The sequence below is a fragment of the Amblyomma mixtum genome, chromosome 5 (genome assembly GCF_055824585.1).
Source record: "Amblyomma mixtum isolate Tamu chromosome 5, ASM5582458v1, whole genome shotgun sequence".
NCBI classification, from domain to species: Eukaryota; Metazoa; Arthropoda; class Arachnida; order Ixodida; family Ixodidae; genus Amblyomma; species Amblyomma mixtum.
Window position 1 is genome coordinate 81,101,090 of NC_143016.1, and position 18,311 is coordinate 81,119,400.

At 46.2% G+C, this 18,311-nt stretch overlaps 2 protein-coding genes across 5 annotated transcripts in view; one reads left to right on the forward strand and one right to left on the reverse strand.

Moving 5' to 3' along the window:
• LOC149342799 (polyamine deacetylase HDAC10-like) overlaps nt 1-17,127 on the forward strand; it is a 55,177-nt gene extending 38,050 nt beyond the window's left edge. For 3 of the 4 annotated variants that reach the window (XM_089545263.1, XM_089545264.1, XM_089545262.1), the window contains exons 16-18: nt 9,861-9,986; nt 10,591-10,719; nt 16,887-17,127. In XM_089545263.1, the coding sequence (XP_089401389.1) occupies nt 9,861-9,986; nt 10,591-10,719; nt 16,887-16,922 (291 nt within the window). In that variant the 3' untranslated portion in view covers nt 16,923-17,127. Of the gene's footprint in view, nt 1-9,860; nt 9,987-10,590; nt 10,720-16,886 lie in introns of those variants that run through there. The other variant, XR_016283074.1, reaches the window with a different exon arrangement.
• LOC149342800 (uncharacterized) lies at nt 1,908-7,612 on the reverse strand. The gene has a single exon (XM_089545261.1). The coding sequence runs from the start codon at nt 7,350-7,352 to the stop codon at nt 5,487-5,489; it is 1,866 nt and encodes a 621-aa protein (XP_089401387.1). The 5' UTR covers nt 7,353-7,612; the 3' UTR covers nt 1,908-5,486.
• Nucleotides 17,128-18,311: the final 1,184 nt, after the last annotated feature.

Here is an 18,311-nt window from a genome sequence, read left to right on the forward strand (position 1 = left end):
ATCAACAAAAGAATTTAAAATGCGCGTGACATTAGGGTGACTACTAACGAGAAGATTAGATCGTCTGACAGGAGTGTCAGTAAAAACAGACAGGTCAAAAAGAATTAAAAAGTCATCCACATAACGAAAGATCTTTAAAATCTTTAGATCAGTTAGTCGCTCAAAAAGAGCCTTGTCACAACGAGCTAAAAACAAGTCACTCAAAATCGGTGCGATGCAGGAACCGATGCAAACACCTTGCTTTTGCAGGAAAACATTGTTGTCAAAGGTAACAAAAGTAGAAGTAAGGTAAACGGATAAAAGCTCTAAAAAACCATCCGTGCTCACGCCACAAGCATTTTGAAAGTCGACAGCACCGCTATTGTCGATAGCATCCTCGACGCAAGACAGCAGCCCTCCATGGGGCAACGAGTAAAACAAATCTTTTATGTCTACTGAAAAAGCAGCAATGTTCTTCTGGTCATTGGCTTTGAGGAAGTCAATAACGGCTGCAGAATCCTTGGTTAGGAAAGGATCAATCACAGTGAGGAGTTTCAAATTGGATTGCAGACAGTCCGCAACGCACTTCTGCCACGAACCAGACTCTGAGATAATGACGCGAAATGGGCATTCTATCTTATGCGTCTTAGCCGAGAAAAACATCTCCAGTGTATCTTTGTCGCTATTATCTATGCCCTTAACGACGTTCGTCAGGCTAAGCTTGTCGCAAAGCTTTTTTGCCCGCGCCTTCACCTTTGTTAGCGGTACGCGTTTCATCTGCTTGAACAGTCTGTACAGCCTCAGACGCCTTCACACGAAACAAATCGTGTCCAAGCACAGCAAACCCCTTCCTTGTCGGCGGGGAGCACACATAACGAGTGGTCTTTGAGGAGGGTCGACAAACGTTGAAACCGAACTTTAGGACGCTCCAGTTTACAGCGCTAGAGCACGCAGACACCTCGTGACACACAAGCGTCCTTCTCATCAGCGTCCGCTCACCTAGTCACCTTACGAACACAGGCCAGTAGTTCCGCAGCGTCTTTCTTTGGCTCGACAGCGTACTTGGGACCAAAGCGCAAAGTCCGGCTAACTTCATCTGGTAAATCCGCCTTACCAATTGTGTGACTACCGTGACTTGCTGCACGCAACCGCCTTCAGTGAAGGAGATTCAAGGGCAGGGCGCCAAAGGTGGCGTGAGTATTCAATACTTCTTGTCCACTCCACTGAGGCCTACTGGCAACAGGCACTGGTCGCCCTTCGTCACCTGGTTCCCCCGAAGAAGACCGAGGAATCCAGTTACAAGATCCACACAATTGGTAAGGCAGATTTACCAGATGAAGTTAGCCGGGCTTTGCGCTTTGGTCCCAAGTACGCTGTCGAGCCAAAGAAAGACGCTGCGGAACTACTGGCCTGTGTTCGTAAGGTGGCTAGGCGAGCGGACGCTGATGAAAAGGACGCTTGTGTGTCACAAGGTGTCTGCGTGCTCTAGCGCTGTAAACTGGAGCGTCCTAAAGTTCGGTTTCAACGTTTGTCGACCCTCCTCAAAGACCACTCGTTGTGTGTGCTCCCCGCCGACAAGGAAGGGGGATTTGCTGTGCTTGGACACGATTTGTTTCGTGTGAAGGCGTCTGAGGCTGTACAGACTGTTCAAGCAGATGAAACGCGTACCGCTAACAAAGGTGAAGGCGCGGGCAAAAAAGCTTTGCGACAAGCTTAGCCTGACGAACGTCGTTAAGGGCATAGATAATAGCGACAAAGATACACTGGAGATGTTTTTCTCGGCTAAGACGCATAAGATAGAATGCCCATTTCGCGTCATTATCTCAGAGTCTGGTTCGTGGCAGAAGTGCGTTGCGGACTGTCTGCAATCCAATTTGAAACTCCTCACTGTGATTGATCCTTTCCTAACCAAGGATTCTGCAGCCGTTATTGACTTCCTCAAAGCCAATGACCAGAAGAATGATGATGATGAAAACGTTTATTAAAGCCTTAGTTGAAGGGAAGGCTGATCGGGTCCCTAGTCCGGGACGCCGTTGATGAAAGCCGCTGCCCGTGCTCTGGCGACGAGGGCTCGTTGTTCCTCGAGGTCCGAGCTGGACAGGGCCGCCTCCCAGCCCTCCCGCGTTGGCTGATTTATGATCTCAATGCTGTCATTTTTCTGACAAGACCATACCATGTGGTACAAGTTTGCCTTCTGGCCACAAAATTTGCACTGTGCCGAAAAGGACTCGGGCTCAATGACGTGAAGCGTAGCTGGGTTATTGAAAGACATAGTTTGTAGCCTGCGAAGGTGACATTCCTCTGATTTACTGAGACCCTTAGCGGGCCTCGGGAGTGTCTGCCTTTCAAGGCGCAAATGTTGCAATATTTCTGAATATGTCGTTAGCGGAGAGGGGGAGCCAGAATCAGGAAGGGAGGACGTAGAAGGATGCCGGGGAAGAAAAGCTCGGGCCGAAGCGTGTGCGCGCTCGTTTCCTTCAACTCCCTGGTGACCTGGTACCCATATTAATTCCTTCCGTTCAGCTGAAGTCCTACATTGACTAAGAATTTTGCAGGCTAGCGGCGTGATTCTGCCACGCATATAGTTTCTATAAGCCGCCTGGGAATCTGTAACTATGTATTTAGATTCGGAGTGCGTTGCGGCTAGGGCTATCGCTACTTCCTCCATAGCCTGTGTATCCCCGTTACGAACTGAAAGCCCGTCCACGACTTGCATTTGGTGCACCACTGAGATTGTTGATATTCCTTGTACAGGACCCGCAGCGTCCACGAAGAAGGCTCCTTCTTTTGTTGAATAGCACTCGTTCATCTTCTTGCTCCTCGCCACTCGTCTAGCATGATGATGCTCCGGGTGCATGTTTTTGGGAAGCGGAAGCGTAAGGAATTTGCTCTTCCACTCTTTAGGTATATCTTGTCTCCCAGCCACTTGCTGCGGAAAGCTAATGTTTAAATCTTCTAAGACCCTGCGGCCGGTCGTAGTTGTGGCCAGTCGCACTACCTGGCTTGTAAGATGGGCGCTAATCAATTCATCAGCCGTGTTGTGTACCCCTAGTTTTAGTAGACGCTCCGTAGATGCTTTCATGGGTAGGCCGAGTGCCTTCTTATAAGCCGTTCGAATGATAACGTCCAGGTGGTTTAGATCGGTCTTCCTCAAACGAAGGTACGGGGCCACGTACACTATCCTGCAGATGACAAAGGCCTGTATTAGTCTAAGGATATCCTGTTCTTGCATGCCGTTGTTCTTGCTTGTGATCCGAGATATCATACGGATGACTTGTTCGCACACCGTTCGGAGCTTGGTGATCGCTGCTGCGTTCACACCCTCGTTGTTAATGAGCAGCCCCAAAATCCGTATTGTTTCCACCTCGGGAATTGGTGTATCATGGACCGAGATTTCCAGCGATGCAGTATCCCCCTTCCCTCGCAGGACGAGGAGCTCCGACTTGTCCGGGGAACAGCACAGTCCGCATTCTTCAGCATACTTTTCAACCGTACTGGCAGCCTCTTGGAGGGCCTCCTCCATCTGTCCCATGTTTCCCTCCGTTGTCCATATGGTTATGTCATCCGCGTATAGGGCGTGGCGGATTCCCCTTATGGCATTAAGTTGTTCCGGCAGATGCATGAGGGCAACGTTGAAGAGCAGTGGAGAAAGGACTGCTCCCTGAGGCGTCCCCCTGGTGCCCATGGGTATCGCCTCGGACCTCGTGTCGCCAATCCTGATGTGCGCTTGCCTATCTTGCAAGAAAGCCTTGATGTAATCAAAGGTACGCTTTCCGCAGTGAGTACCCTGTAGATTGTCCAGAATCTTGGAATGCTTCACGTTGTCGAAAGCCCCCTTCAGATCTAATGCTAGTATGGCCCTACTGTTTCGTTTGCGCGGGAGATCGATAACCTCCATCTTCAGCTGCAGTAACACGTCCTGGGTTGACAAGTGTGCCCTAAACCCAAACATTGTGTGAGGTATAATATTGTGGTCTTCTATATACGTAGAAAGTCGCATGTGTACCGCCTTCTCCATCAGTTTCCCGGCGCACGACGTAAGCGAGATGGGCCTGAGGTTATTGATGTTCACCTCCTTTCCAGGCTTGGGAATAAAGCTGACATCAGCCGTCTTCCATGCCTTGGGTAACTGTCCACTTTTCCAGCATTCGTTGATGTACTGCGTGAGATGTTCAAGCGCTTGCTGATTGAGATTGACAAGCAATCCCACCGTCACCCTGTCGTTCCCTGGCGTCGTGCCCCGCCTCATGGCCATAAGCGCCGCCTGTATTTCCTCGACTTCGAACTCTCTGTCCAGGTCCGGATTGTCCATACCCTCATAATCCCGTACTGGCTCGTTGTCTTTCACTGTACAGAGGTACTTGCTCAGGAGGGCTGCAACTAGCTGCTGGTCCGTGCCCGCGAAGCCGTGTAGGGCTCTCTTGAGATTACGTTGCTGATCCCCGCGAGACTTAGAGGGCTCTATCAAACATCTAAGAAGACTCCACGCCGCCTTGGTGCTGAGGGTGCCTTTCATGGAGTCGCATTTGGCTAACCAGTTGTTTTTGGCCAGGGATCGTGCATACTCTTCTGCTTGCAAGCTTAATTTTGCGATCTTGATCTTGAGCTTGCGGTTATGTTTTTGCCTTTTCCACCGCCGTGTGAGACTTCTTCTGGCCTCCCATAGATGTAGTAGGTGGTTGTCAATAGCCGGGACTTCTTCTGATGTCTGAAGCGTACGTGTGAAGCGGTCCCTGACTCTCAGCAGCGACTCAGCCCACTCCTCGTACTTTTCAATGGGCGCGTTGAGCGTAGAGTCTTCCGCCTGTCGGAACAACGACCAGTCCGTGAGCCGTGCTTTCCCTCTCGGTCTGCGATGCTTATTGTAGTCGAGGCAGATCTTGAGAATGCAGTGGTCACTCCCTAAGGTCTCCTGCGTGTTGTGCCAATCATAGTTTCTCGCTCCTTTAACCAACGAGAGTTCTGGACATGTATCTCTCGAGACACTGTTGCCAATCCTCGTGGGATGCTGCGGGTCAGTAAGAATCGTCAGTGCTAGGTCCGATATGGCCGCAGCGAGTCTCCTGCCCTTAATATCCTCCTTACTATATCCCCACAAGAAGCTATATGCGTTAAAATCCCCCACAATGATGAGAGGTGCACTTTTTGCCAATTGCGCGGCCTTTTGGAAAATCTCATCGAAAGACGCACCCCTGTTCTTCGGTCGACTATATATGTTCAACACATACGCACTTCTGCTAGTGCGTACGTTCGGTAAAAGCTGAATAAATGTATGTTCCACCTCAGTGACTAAATCCAGCTCAATTGTCACAGCCGTGCAATCCTTATGCACCAGAATGCAAGTGGATGAGCTGTTTTGATGCGTGCTGTATGGTCTGAGTTTGGCTTTCGTATTGACGTCCTGCAGTGCAATAATATCTGGTAATTTATCCAACGAATCTACGTATTGCTGTAGCGAATCCCTCTTCTTTCTGAACCCCCGGCAGTTCCACTGCAAAATCTGCAATTTAGGAGGGCGTGCCATGTTCAACACTAAAGGAAATCGCGCTTGGCGCGTCCGCCCCGGTGTTGGGCGAATCATCAGCTGCAAGCTGCCTATTAGTCACGCGGCCAGTTAATTTTGGAACCTTCGTCCGCGTACACTCCGCAAGCTCCTGAAGTTTCCGATCGATTCTGATTTCAAAGGCTTGCAGCTTAATCAGACGGGGCTCTAAGATGCCCTGTAAGACCCGCTCTACCGCTGCCTGAATGCCCCTCTCAATAGCTGCCTGAACGTTTTTTTCAATAATAATTTGTAGAGTTCCTTCGAGGCTCGCCTGTATATTTTGCGTTATGCGAGCTTCCAAACGCGGAAGGTCGTTCAGCAAACATCGCTCCACAATAGCCTCAATCCTGGCTTCTTTCTCTCTGACACCGGCCCCCTTATCGGTCTCCGTTGCCACTACGTTACTGTTTCTCTCCCCCTCCTCCTTTTTCTCACCCTGGGGGACAGGAGTTAGTGCCTGTTGAGTAGGAGGGAGGGAGGCATCCTCCTCCATTGCAGATACCCCAGGCGTTTCTGGCATATTTACTCCCCCTGCCGATGTTCCCAGTTCCTGACTTTTATACTTCGCTAGTTCCTCTTTCAATCTGCTATTTTCCTCCTTAAGTTTCTCAACAGCCAACGTGGGAGGCGGGGAAGCGGCAACTTGTGCCCAGCTCACCTTGCTGCCCGTGGTCTCCTCCGATCCGGCTTTTCCCGATTTCTTGTCACCTGGATGACCGCTTCCTTCAGGCCCCTGCCGGGACGCCCCCGTTGCGGTCCTCGCTGCAGGACCCGGCGACGGAGTCCCCATCCGCTTCTTCTGTGATTGCGGCCCAGGCCCTGAATTCTTCCGGTCCTCTCTGGATTTACGCTGGTTGCTGGATTTTCTTCCGCCAGGCTTCCGCCTGGCTCCGGCACCATTCCTGTATTTCCAGGTGCAGTCCGCGGAGTTCGTGAGATGTCCGCCTCCACAGACTAGGCATCGGGGCTGGCAGTCGTGCCCCTCTTCTTGGACGATAGTTCCACAGGCCCGGCAGAGCTTATCTCGTGGATTAGGGCAAACGTCCGCTCTATGTCCCACTGTTCCGCAGCGGGTGCAAGCTGGTGTGGTCTTCCGGTAGAGACGGACGGGCACAGCCTCTCCCCAGTAAAACACGTTGAACGGCACTTTACGGCCCTCGAATGTAATCACCGCCGCGTTCGACTCTCCTAATTTCCTCACACCCACCACGGGAGTGCCTGGCGAGTAAACAGCCTGAGCAATATCTGCTTCGGACACTTTGGAAGCCACTTGAATTACTCCACGGCACGTATTTTCGGGCATCTTGAGGTAGACCTGCACCGTTTGTAACTGGCCGCCAATCCGTAGACTCTCCACCGCGAGGACTTGCCGAATAAGCGCTGCGTCTCGGATTCCAACAGTGACTATGTTCTGATCCCACGCTGGCCAAATTGCAAGCGCTTGTGATATGCGTTCGATGCCGGCCGCAGCATATATAGCTTCTCCTATCTGATGGGTACCCTTGTAATTTGACAAGTTCAGCGTTCCCTTGGGTTTCACGACGACAACAGAGTCCTCAGTGCCGAACTTGGGCACCACCTCTGGTCTCCAACGCCTCGGTTGAAGCGGTTTGCTTGGCGCCGAAGTGGGGTCGAGGCCGTCAGCAGCGTCTCCACCGCGCAAACGTTCCTGGCGTTCCGAGCTCACGCGCTTCGCGGACGCTCGCTCTTGCTCTTCTAATTTCTTCCGAATAGCATATTCGGTGGCTTCATCGAAGACTGGTTTCTTCGCAGCCTGTAGCTCCACTACTTGCATGCTTTCCGGGTCGTAGCCCCGTGCAAGACTCATGGTGGCCGCGTCTAGTGCCGCGTCGGCGGCCCGGCGTCGTCGCCAAGCCTTAGGCTTAGCAGCGGCGCCAATGTGATCGACAGACACAACCCCGTAAAATCGCCAAAGGCAGGCCCACCTGGATGAAAATGGTGACTACGGGTGCCTGGTAACCTGCTGGACACACCTCAACTAGTGTTGAGCGATGCAGATCGATGGTTTGGCAGTAGGACATCCGTTTCGCAGAGCCGACGTACACCGCGTCCACTCTCCTTGACGGCTCGCAGCGCCCCCCTATGAGCAGAAGAACATTGCTGCTTTTTCAGTAGACATAAAAGATTTGTTTTACTCGTTGCCCCATGGAGGGCTGCTGTCTTGCGTCGAGGATGCTATCGACAATAGCGGTGCTGTGGACTTTCAAAATGCTTGTGGCGTGAGCACGGATGGTTTTTTAGAGCTTTTATCCGTTTACCTTACTTCTACTTTTGTTACCTTTGACAACAATGTTTTCCTGCAAAAGCAAGGTGTTTGCATCGGTTCCTGCATCGCACCGATTTTGAGTGACTTGTTTTTAGCTCGCTGTGACAAGGCTCTTTTTGAGCGACTAACTGATCTAAAGATTTTAAAGATCTTTCGTTATGTGGATGACTTTTTAATTCTTTTTGACCTGTCTGTTTTTACTGACACTCCTGTCAGACGATCTAATCTTCTCGTTAGTAGTCACCCTAATGTCACGCGCATATTAAATTCTTTTGTTGATTGTTTTTACCCGTTGACATTCACGTCTGAAATGCCTGAGCATGACAGCATTAGGTTCTTAGACCTGCGGCTGCGGTTTCGAAAGGACCATGCCTGTTGGTTATACGAGCCCAGAGCTAACAAGCCCCCTTTGCCATACAGTTCAGCGCATTCTAAACTTGTCAAAAGAAATATCGTTCTTTCGTTCCTGTCCAATGCTCTTGACAAGTCATGCCGGCATACGTTCGAGGAGGGTTTAAACATGCAAGTTGCACGTTTGCAGGGCGCGGGCTATCCGACTCACGTGATAGCTTCGGTTGCTGAATGCATGCATCGCAAAAGGAAGGAAGCTTCTCGCCTGAGTCATGAACAAAGAGCAGAGGATAGGAAAAAGAAAAAGGATAGAAGAGACAAAGAAAAGTTGGCGGTGATACCGTACATGCATAAGGTATCACACAACCTCAAGAAGGTGGGTCAGCGGTCTCATGTTAAGGTCGTGTTCACGGCTCCTGAGAGGCTGGGGAGATTGTGCAGAATGAGTTGCCCGGTCAAAATGCGTAGACCGGACTGTACTATCAGACATAGGCAGACCTACGTCCATTGTCGGCTGGGGTAGTCTACAAGATCACCTTGTCCTGCGGTAGATTCTATATCGGGTAAACGGGCAGATGCCTCAACGTACGCCTAAAAGAGCACGCGAAGAAAGTCAGAGGTGGTGTCGACGGGCATCTGGCTTTGCATTGCAAGACATGTGACTGTGACCCTCCTTGCCGTCCAATTTTTGAAGATACTGTAATCTTGTACCATCACCGCGACCAACTCACCAGGGAGATTGTTGAAGCGTCGAACATCGTGCGTTTTGGACCGGATTGTGTCAGTGAACCTTCTGTTAATTTGTCGCAAAAAGAGCTTGCCTATCTGGCACGATAAGCAGATGTGCCGTCGAGGGGGTGTGTGTCTTGTTGATCTTATCTTCGATCCTTTTCTTTGTTGCCTTTCTGGACATGTGTATATATGCTCCCGATTTTGCAATAAACCGTCTGTAGAAAGTTAGCGCTTGTCTGTGTCTCCTCGCTTGTCCCGTCTTCTCTTGTGCGCTATTTATTTCCCTTAAGTATGTCATACCAACATGCCCAAGCCTCATCTCTTCTGAGACGTACTAGCTCAGGCTTCAACTAGATTAGAAGGTGCTTGCTGCGCACGGGCAGTGGCACATGTGCGGACTAGTGTGTTAACTAGTCTACATTTGCGTAAATCCCTCCTCACGAAACTAAAATTCGCCTCTAATAGAGCGTTTTAGCTTAGTATGAACGTACTATAGCGTAGACGTACATCGGATCCACCAAATAAAAACTGCGCATGCGCAGGGTTCGTATGGGAACGGACATGTGCCATTGCGCGAGCGCCGCAAGTGCCCTGCTGGCTTGGTGCATGTCTGCGCCGTGCTAGAACTCTAAATACAATAGGCATGCGGTTAGTTGTGTCGAACGTGTTTAATTATACAGAGCAACAGTTTCTTGCCGTGATTACTTGCCGGTGCAAAAAACAAAAGGACAAGTCGCTCGTGCTAGACAACCCCAGTTTGATCAGCCCTGAAGAAAAAAGCGTCATGCATTAATTTCCCCTCTGGCTACCGTTTTGCGAGTCCGTGTGGCAGTTAATGTAGGTGGTTAGCTTCTGATAGTTAGTTTTTCCCAACGAGAGCCACCTAAGAAACGGTATCGAGAGAATTCCGTGGCGATGCGGCCTGGTCTCAGCGGCCTTCATACCACCAGGTGCGTTGCATTTCAGTGGCCGATGCCCAAGCTGAAATGCCCGCACGGTGAAATGATCAGCAGAGTGCCCAGAGAGGGTCTCAAAGAAGACGTGAAGTGCCTGGACGACTCCGGCAAGTGGATATGCCTCAAGTGCTTTCAAGTAAGTGCTGTGTCAGAGTCGTGCCTCATGCAAGTAAAACGGAGCGAAAAGTTAATGACGAGCTGGGTGCAAACATATCACCCGTTATCAGAATCCACTACAAGCGTATCTGCTCTGATTATCTTAGAGATTAATGAGGAAGAAGTCAGTAAACTGAAGTAATGTTGTACACCTTTGGTCGAATGAGCCGCGCGTTTACCGTTACGCCTCCAATGTTGGTACGTTAGCGAACTTCGGTGCCCTTTCGAACAGAGGAGAAATTATTTTCCCTCAAACATAAGGGACGAGAGCTTTCTTCATTACCTCTTCGGACCTTTGAACACTACTGCTGAAGATTTGTTCAGAGTTTCTTTTTTTGCCTCTTTTTTTCAGGAGGGGGCCGGGGGGAGGGGGGTAGTTGAGAACTGGCCCTCCAAGGCCTGTGGCCTGGCACTCTAAGCTCTGTGACCTCCGCAGTTTTGACGAAATAGACACACGCTAAAATCTGTGGTGTAAGCAGCTGAGCGATTTTGATCAACACTTCGGTTTGAGTAACCCCGGGCATTCGCAGTGGTTGGACGGTCGCTGCTGACGGCTAGGTCTTGTCCTCCTTTACATATGGCAGGTGCTGGAAGGGGAGCCCAACAGTGAAACCCTGGTGGAGCACGCCGTGAAGAAGCAGCACTTCCTCGTTGTCAACACGCACTCGCTGACTGTGCGCTGCCACTCGTGTCGAAGCGCCGTCCTTCACAAGGTGGGCACCGTCACGCCAGAAGAAAGATGAAAATTCAGGCTTTTTTACAGGCGTTTACTAATAAGTGACACAAGCATACCATCATGCTCTCTGACGCTTCATACTCACCGCGGTGGCTCAGTGACTAATGCATTCGGCTACTGAGCTCGAGTTTGCAGGTGCGATCCCAGCCATAAATTGGCATAGAGACGAAATTCAGACATCCATGAACTGAGATTTCGGCGCACATTCACGAGCCCATGTGTCCAAAATTAATCCGAACGCTTACACCCCGACGAGCTTCACAGCTCTCACTGCAGCTTTGGCAAGATAAAAGTTATCAATCGCGCTTTTCATTACACACTTTGTTGACGTAAAAAATTCTGAGTTTGCTTTAAAATAAGCCGTAGCATGCTCACTAAACATTTATAGCATCGCGTATAATCGGTGGTAGTGATGACGCATATTTGATGACAAGAAGAATAACTGGTGAGATCGAATGGATTTACGGACGACGCCTCCTATGCTAATCCAGGCGGCTAGGCACACATATCGACAAACAAACAAACAAACAAACAAACAAACAAACAAACAAACAAACAAACAAACAAACAAACAAACAAACAAACAAACAGACAGACAGACAGACAGACAGACAGACAGACAGACAGACAGACAGACAGACAGACAGACAGACAGACAGACAGACAGACAGACAGACAGACAGACAGACAGACAGACAGACAGACAGACAGACAGACACAGACAGACAGACACAGACAGACAGACAGACAAACAAACAAACAGACATTCGGTTCGAGAATTCCGAAGTGTAACAAAAAGGAAGAAGAAAATGGATGGCGAATAAGGTGTTTCCAATCATAAATGCCAAGCTAGCCAACTCTAACAACATGCTGAGGTGCTTCATTTAGGACCGCCAGTCACTGCAGAGCATGTATTCGTAGTTTAATCACTCGAGTACGTGAGTACAATACGAGTACATTACAAAAGCTGCTATTTACATGAGTTCTACTGTTTTGCCATTTTGTGTATCTCTTTCGCCTGCTTTTCCCTCGTCTGTCCTGTTTCACTCGTGCCCGTCGAACGTCAGCTTGATAGTGTATTTACCAGGCACCGTTTATTGAACACCATTCAGTGGGCTAGTTAGCAGCAGTAGTCTGAAATAAAAAGCAGAGGGTAGAGACAAAATAAAAACTACCGCCGTATTTTTGTCGTTTTCCATCAGTACGACTTTTCCTTCTTCTTTCCTTACTCTCTCTCTCTCTTTCTTCTTCCCTCCCATTTGCTCTCTTCTTTTTCTTTCTTACTTTTTTCCCACTCTAACTTCTCTGCTCACTATCTCCCTTTGCTTCTTACTACCTTCCTCTCTGACAATACCCTTCTTGATTTCCTTTCTTGCTGCCTTCCTTCATATTCGCTTTGGGACGTTAAACCCCATAAACCAAACCAAACCAAACCAAACCAAACCAATCCTTTATATTCTCCCTTTTTCCCTTCCTCCGTCTCTGCCAATCCGTTCTTTCCAGTCGCCGTCCACTTCTTTGTAGCGAAAGCTACATTGCCCACGAACTTGCGAGTTCGCTGTGGCGGTGCTCCGAGGAGGCACAGAGGCCGACCTTGAGCCGTTGCCTAGCAACCGCCGCAGCTGGCGGACGCAGCCCGCTCGCCGCGCCATCTGGCATGACGTCAGACCGCGCGCCTCGCCGCGGAACCGCCGTCGCCGTTTAGTATGACGTCATACCACTTACCTCGTCGTTCCGCTCTCCTCCGCTCGCTTCGCCAGCTGTGTCGCATGCCTGCTTTCGCCACGTATATCCTGGTATAGCCGAGCTAAGCCACTGCCAGTTTTTTCTTTCCACCACACAGTGAAAAATAGCACGAAAAAGCAGTCATGGCGCGCTTGCTTGTTCGTTATGGGTCAGTAAAGAATACAGAATAATTAACTGAAGAGAATGAAATACCGGGAACTGAAAAGTAATGGGCATAAAAGAGGCGCCAAGAACTTAGTCGGCAGCTGCGTGTAGGATACATCTTCTAAGCGTGCCTTCCTCAAAAGACGAACAGGTATATTACATGGAGCAGAAAAACGGCACAACGACCACTTCTCGTATTGGTGGTTATCGTGAAAAATACTATTCGTTGCATTGTTTCTTTCATTGCATTTGAGGCAGAGCTTTAATATAAATCCCACTTAATATATGACAGTCATCGACTTGCTATATTAGGATTATTATTAAAAGTTATCGTAAATGAAGTGCCTTCGTATCGCAGCCTGTTGCTTATTTTTCATCATAACTCCGATTTTCTTACTCGCTTGTTGCTCGAAGTGCAGCCGTGCGTGATCATTATCATTTTTATCATTTCATTACTACTATCTTGTTTTAATGATAATATATTTATTATGAGAGGAGGAAAACAGTGAACATACCTACAGGGTGGTGAACAGTTGATGACATTATGTATTTACACCACACCATGCTACCGCACCTTCTATCGGAATGAGCTATAATTAATAAGAATTAAGATGCACTTGTTCCTCATATTTCCTCATGTTCCTTGACAATTTAACAGCGCAGAACAAAAAGCTCATGTGGATGATGAGGACAAGGGCCACAGAAAAGCAGTACGAATATGCTTGGCACAGTAATGGAAAGCTTTTTGTGCGCAAGTGCCAGGGTGAAACGGCAATACGGATCGCGTGTGTTGCTGACCTGGAAAATATCATCTGAGCAGGCACCGCCTCTACTTCGCCTTACTGATCAGTTTTTTTCGTTATTTTTCTTTGATGGCATCACAAACAAAGCCTCTTTACTACAGTGCTTTATCTTTTAACTCTGCGGTGCGCAGTTGTCTTGTTCACGAAAATGACAGGATGTCAGTCTTTCATGTGAATATTAGAAGTCTAAAAAATAAGCACTTTGAAATGCAATCAGCTTTGGATTCCCTGAATCACAGATTTGATATACTAGCGTACACCGAAACATGGTTCACAAATCAAAATGATGTTATCTTCTTTCGTGGCTACAAGTTTGAAGGCGTGTTCAGAGAAAACCGTCGAGGAGGTGGCGTCGCATTGTATGTTAAAGAAAACCTTGACTATGAAGTTTTATCAGATTTTTCTCTTGTCGATACCCACTACGAATCGGTTGCTATAAAATGTCATGGAACACTGATCGCTTGCATTTATCGGCCCCCATCTAGTGAAAGTGCCGAATTTATCAAGTTTGTGCGTGATCTTCTTGAATATGCTTGTATCGTAAATATCCCTGTTGTTTTGGTTGGAGGCTTTAACATTGATCTTTTGACAAACAGCTCCCCGCGACGTCTTTTTTGTGAAACCATTGATGCATTTCTCTGCACCAATGTTATTCAGTCACCAACAAGAATAACCTTAGAGAGGGACTCATTATTAGATTTATGTGTTACAAATCATGAGTTATCAAGAGTGCTATAAGGTGTGCTTACATTTGATTTGAGCGACCATCTGCCTATATTCTGTTTTTTTCCTCGGGCGATAAAAAAAAGGAAGCAAGTACCAACTCCCCAGATAGTATATCGCAGTTTCAATCAAGAAAACTTAGCTAGGTTTAGATCCATGATGGAAAGCACTGCCTGGAGCGAAGTTTACAATGAGTTAAATCCTAGTATAGCGTACAATATCTTTCTTCAGTTAGTAAAAAGCAAATATGATACCGCATTTCCTTTGACAGTGGGAAAAACTCACAAAAAGTCTCGAAAGCCGTGGGTTACGAGAGAGTTATATCGACGAATTCAAACCCGTGACAGGCTTTTTGACAAATTCATCTAATCAAAAGATCCAGTCATACTTAAGGAATACAAAAAACTTAGAAATAAGTTAGGCTCTGATATTAAAAAAGCTAAGAAACAGTATTATCAGAATAAATTTTCAGCAGTCTCCAATTGCCCTAAGAAAATATGGGATTGTTTGAGCGACCTCATGGGAGGGGCGACAACCCATATTCCCAGCACATTAACATTCAATGGTGTTGAATACAGTGGCGCTGCTTTGGCAGACAAGTTTAATGCTCATTTCCTATCCTCTGGCGAATCATCTCAGAAGCAGGATAGAAATCATGAAATTGCTCAGTATATTGCCTCTCCAATTGGTAGTTCCATATTCTTGAATCCTTGCAGCGAACATGAAGTATTCACATTTCTTAGAAGCCTAGACAAATCCACTGCGGCAGGCGCAGATGAAATTAAGGCCGAGCCTATTATTGCTGTTGCCGATCTAATTAGCTTGCCCTTGCAGCATATATGTAACAACGCGTTAGTTCAAGGTATTTTTCCAGATGGTATGAAAATTGCCAGAGTGGTTGTTTTACACAAAGGTGGCCCTTATGACAATATAAACAACTACAGACCTATATCTGTACTCCCTTTGTTTTCTAAACTGCTGGAATATTTGATCAAAATCAGACTGTGTAAGTTCTTTGACGACAGACAAATTTTTGTTAACGAACAGTTCGGATTTCGTGAGAAGAAGTCAACAGAAATGGCATTGCTTAGTATAAAGGAAAAAATATTTTCTAATATGGATGACAAACAATTTACAGTTGGACTTTTTTTAGATTTCAGGAAGGCATTTGATTCAGTTAAACATGATATTTTATTTTATAAGCTACCTTTTTACGGCATTCGAGGAGTTGCCTTAAATTTGATCCGTACTTATCTTTCCGGTCGCGTTCAGTATACATGTTTGAATGGTCATCAATCACAACCTGGTCAATTAATATACGGTGTCCCACAAGGGTCTATTCTGGGTCCAGTATTTTTCATTCTTTATATCAACGATATAATAGCCATCCCTCGAACTCCCACAATAATTTTATATGCAGATGATACCAGTGTATTTTTTTCTGGCATGCATCTTAGTAATATTCAGGCTGAGGCAAATGCATGGTTACAAGAATTGTCTTTATGGTTGAATATAAATAAACTAGAGTTAAATGTTAATAAAACAAAGCTTATTGTATTTAAGGCACGTAACAAGCCTGATAACAGTGAAATTAATCTTACATTCAAAAATAGCGTAATTGAGCGTGTTTCTTCCTACAAATTTTTAGGCATAATCTTTGAAGAACACTTGAGTTGGACCCTGCATATTAATAAGATTCATGCCAGCATATCAAGGTCATTATGTGTATTATATAAACTTCGAGACCTTTTTCCGAAATGGCTGAAGTGGCAGTTATATTATACCCTAATTCAATCACATCTTCATTATTGTTTACTTGTTTGGGGATCTACAACGAAAACTAACCTCACGAGGCTGATAACATTACAGAAAAAAGCAATACGACATGTCGAAAACCTTGCATACAATGATCATACAGGTTTGTACTTCTCTAAGCATTCTATTCTAAAAGTCAATGAATTATTTGAGTTGAAACTGCTTTCTTATGTGTTTAACGATTTCAAACATCATCCCACTAAATATGTTCAATTAAACTCTAGTAGTGACGCGCCTTATAAATTAAGGCACGTCAGTTACAGAGTACCATTCGTAAGGACTAACTATGGAACCGAAATGCTTTCATATTTAATTCCCAGTCTTCTAAATAAACATACACAGGCCATAGAAATTATTCAGAAATCTGTTTCCCAAAAGTCATTCAATAGAAATGCTAAAGCTTACCTCCTTTCTCGCCCGAATGATTAAAATTCTTGATGTCCCTGTTTTTCCGTCAACTCTTTGAATTCTCGTGTTTTTCTTGTTGTGATGTGTCTTGTAAATATTTGCTTTAATTATGTCATTGCAAAAGTATGCACCTTCCTCCTACTTTTACCTTGTATAATTATGTGTTGTTTTTTGTAATGAGAGTGTATGAAGCTCTTGCTTCTTTTGCCGCTTGTCGTGAGCATTGTGTCGGGTGCTTGGGCCCCGTCAGGCAGAGTGCATCTGCCTTTTGCCCCTGCATCCGAGACCTTGTTGTCTAAATAAAGATCTATCTATCATGTGGAGCAAGTGCAGGATGTGCGACAGAGCAAAAACAGAACTACAGGAAATAAAAAGTTTATTGCTACAGCTATACATCCGTTCAATATGGCAGAGTTCATCGCTCGTGAGAATGTCTTGCGACAGTTTCATCATTTCCTGCAATTTTCTTTATTTCTTCTTTATTACTCTCTACTTTTTTTTGCAGGAGTTCATCCCCGTGCTGGCACAGCTCAACAAGTAGGAAATGGCGAAACAAGTTTCCTGCTCACCAAGTTGTCGACTCCATACCATCAGTCTATGCATAAGGTTAATGCATAAGGAGAATATATATATATATGCTAACCATGTGTGCTACCAACCAAAGTAAAGAAGGAAAGAAGTCACTCAGATTTTTACTTTTATACTGTGAAAGCATGTAGAATAAAGATATGGTTTACTTCTATCTATTTGGGCCGCTTTTTCACAAAATCAAAGAGTGATTTGTCTTTGTGAAAAGCAGTATAAATTTGCATGAGTGTTGGAAGCCAAGGACTTCATGACAAAGCAAGACAAATCATCGGTTGTTGATCTGATACGCGAAGAAGATTTTGAACAGATAGTATAATATTTCCTAACCACTCACTTCCCTTACATCATACAGTATCAGAATTTCGTTCCCGTAATATGAAATTCACCTAATTGTCGTAAATAAAAGCACGCTAATATTGCATTGTCACATACGAAGCATAAGAAAAACCTGCACCCGTTTGAGTCATTTTTTTCACAACACATGCAATCTTTCCAAGTCATTGCTGTCACTGAGACTTATCTATAAAAGGACGAACATGTGCTTATTCTTTCGTTCAAATTTAAGCAGCGCTAACTTTTAGGACGAATACACAGAGGACATGACAGGACGGGCGCTGTCATGTCCTGTGTGTATTCGTCCTAAAAGTTAGCGCTGCTTAAATTTGAACGAAAGAAAATGCACAACCAACTAGCCCCGCAACGTGTTTTACTATGTGCTTATTCTTGGGTATATAATTATTTCATCTGCACGTGTTTTACATTTTCAAAGGGCGGTGTTGCTCTTTTATAAGAAACGGCCTTATCAACCTTCCATCAGTCACGAGCAGCTCATCTAAGTGTGAAGCGCTTTTTGTTCAACTTGAATGCCGGTTTATTGTAGAGATTGTTTACCATCCTCTGAAATTAGATGCAATTGCTTTTTTCGTGGCCTTGGAAATATTTTTTCCGTATTATAGGAAACACACATCCTCGCGGTAGTTATTGTAGGGGATGTTAACATTGATACCCATATACAGGGTGTTTCACCTAAGACTTTCTGCAATTTTTAAAAATAAGCTTTCTGAATTAGATGCGCGCTTTTTCTGGCATAGCATTGTCAGTGGTGTAGTACATCATAATGCAGCTAAGACGTGCTAACTAGCAGGCTGGTTAACCAATATTTAATAGTTAAGTTTTAAACTATTACCGTTGGGCTCCTTAATTATTAAGAGGCATGTAGCACAGCGTAAGTAATGTCCATATCCGTTTTTAGAATTTGGAGAACGCGATTATCCTTGGCGCTGTGGCCCAACAAATTTTGGCTATCTCGACGAATTAGGTTCACTGGAGAGGTTGCTTTGCC

Bases quoted from the DNA above. Each gene is read 5' to 3' on its own strand.
- LOC149342800 (XM_089545261.1), bottom strand. From the start codon at position 7,352: ATGAGTCTTGCACGGGGCTACGACCCGGAAAGCATGCAAGTAGTGGAG.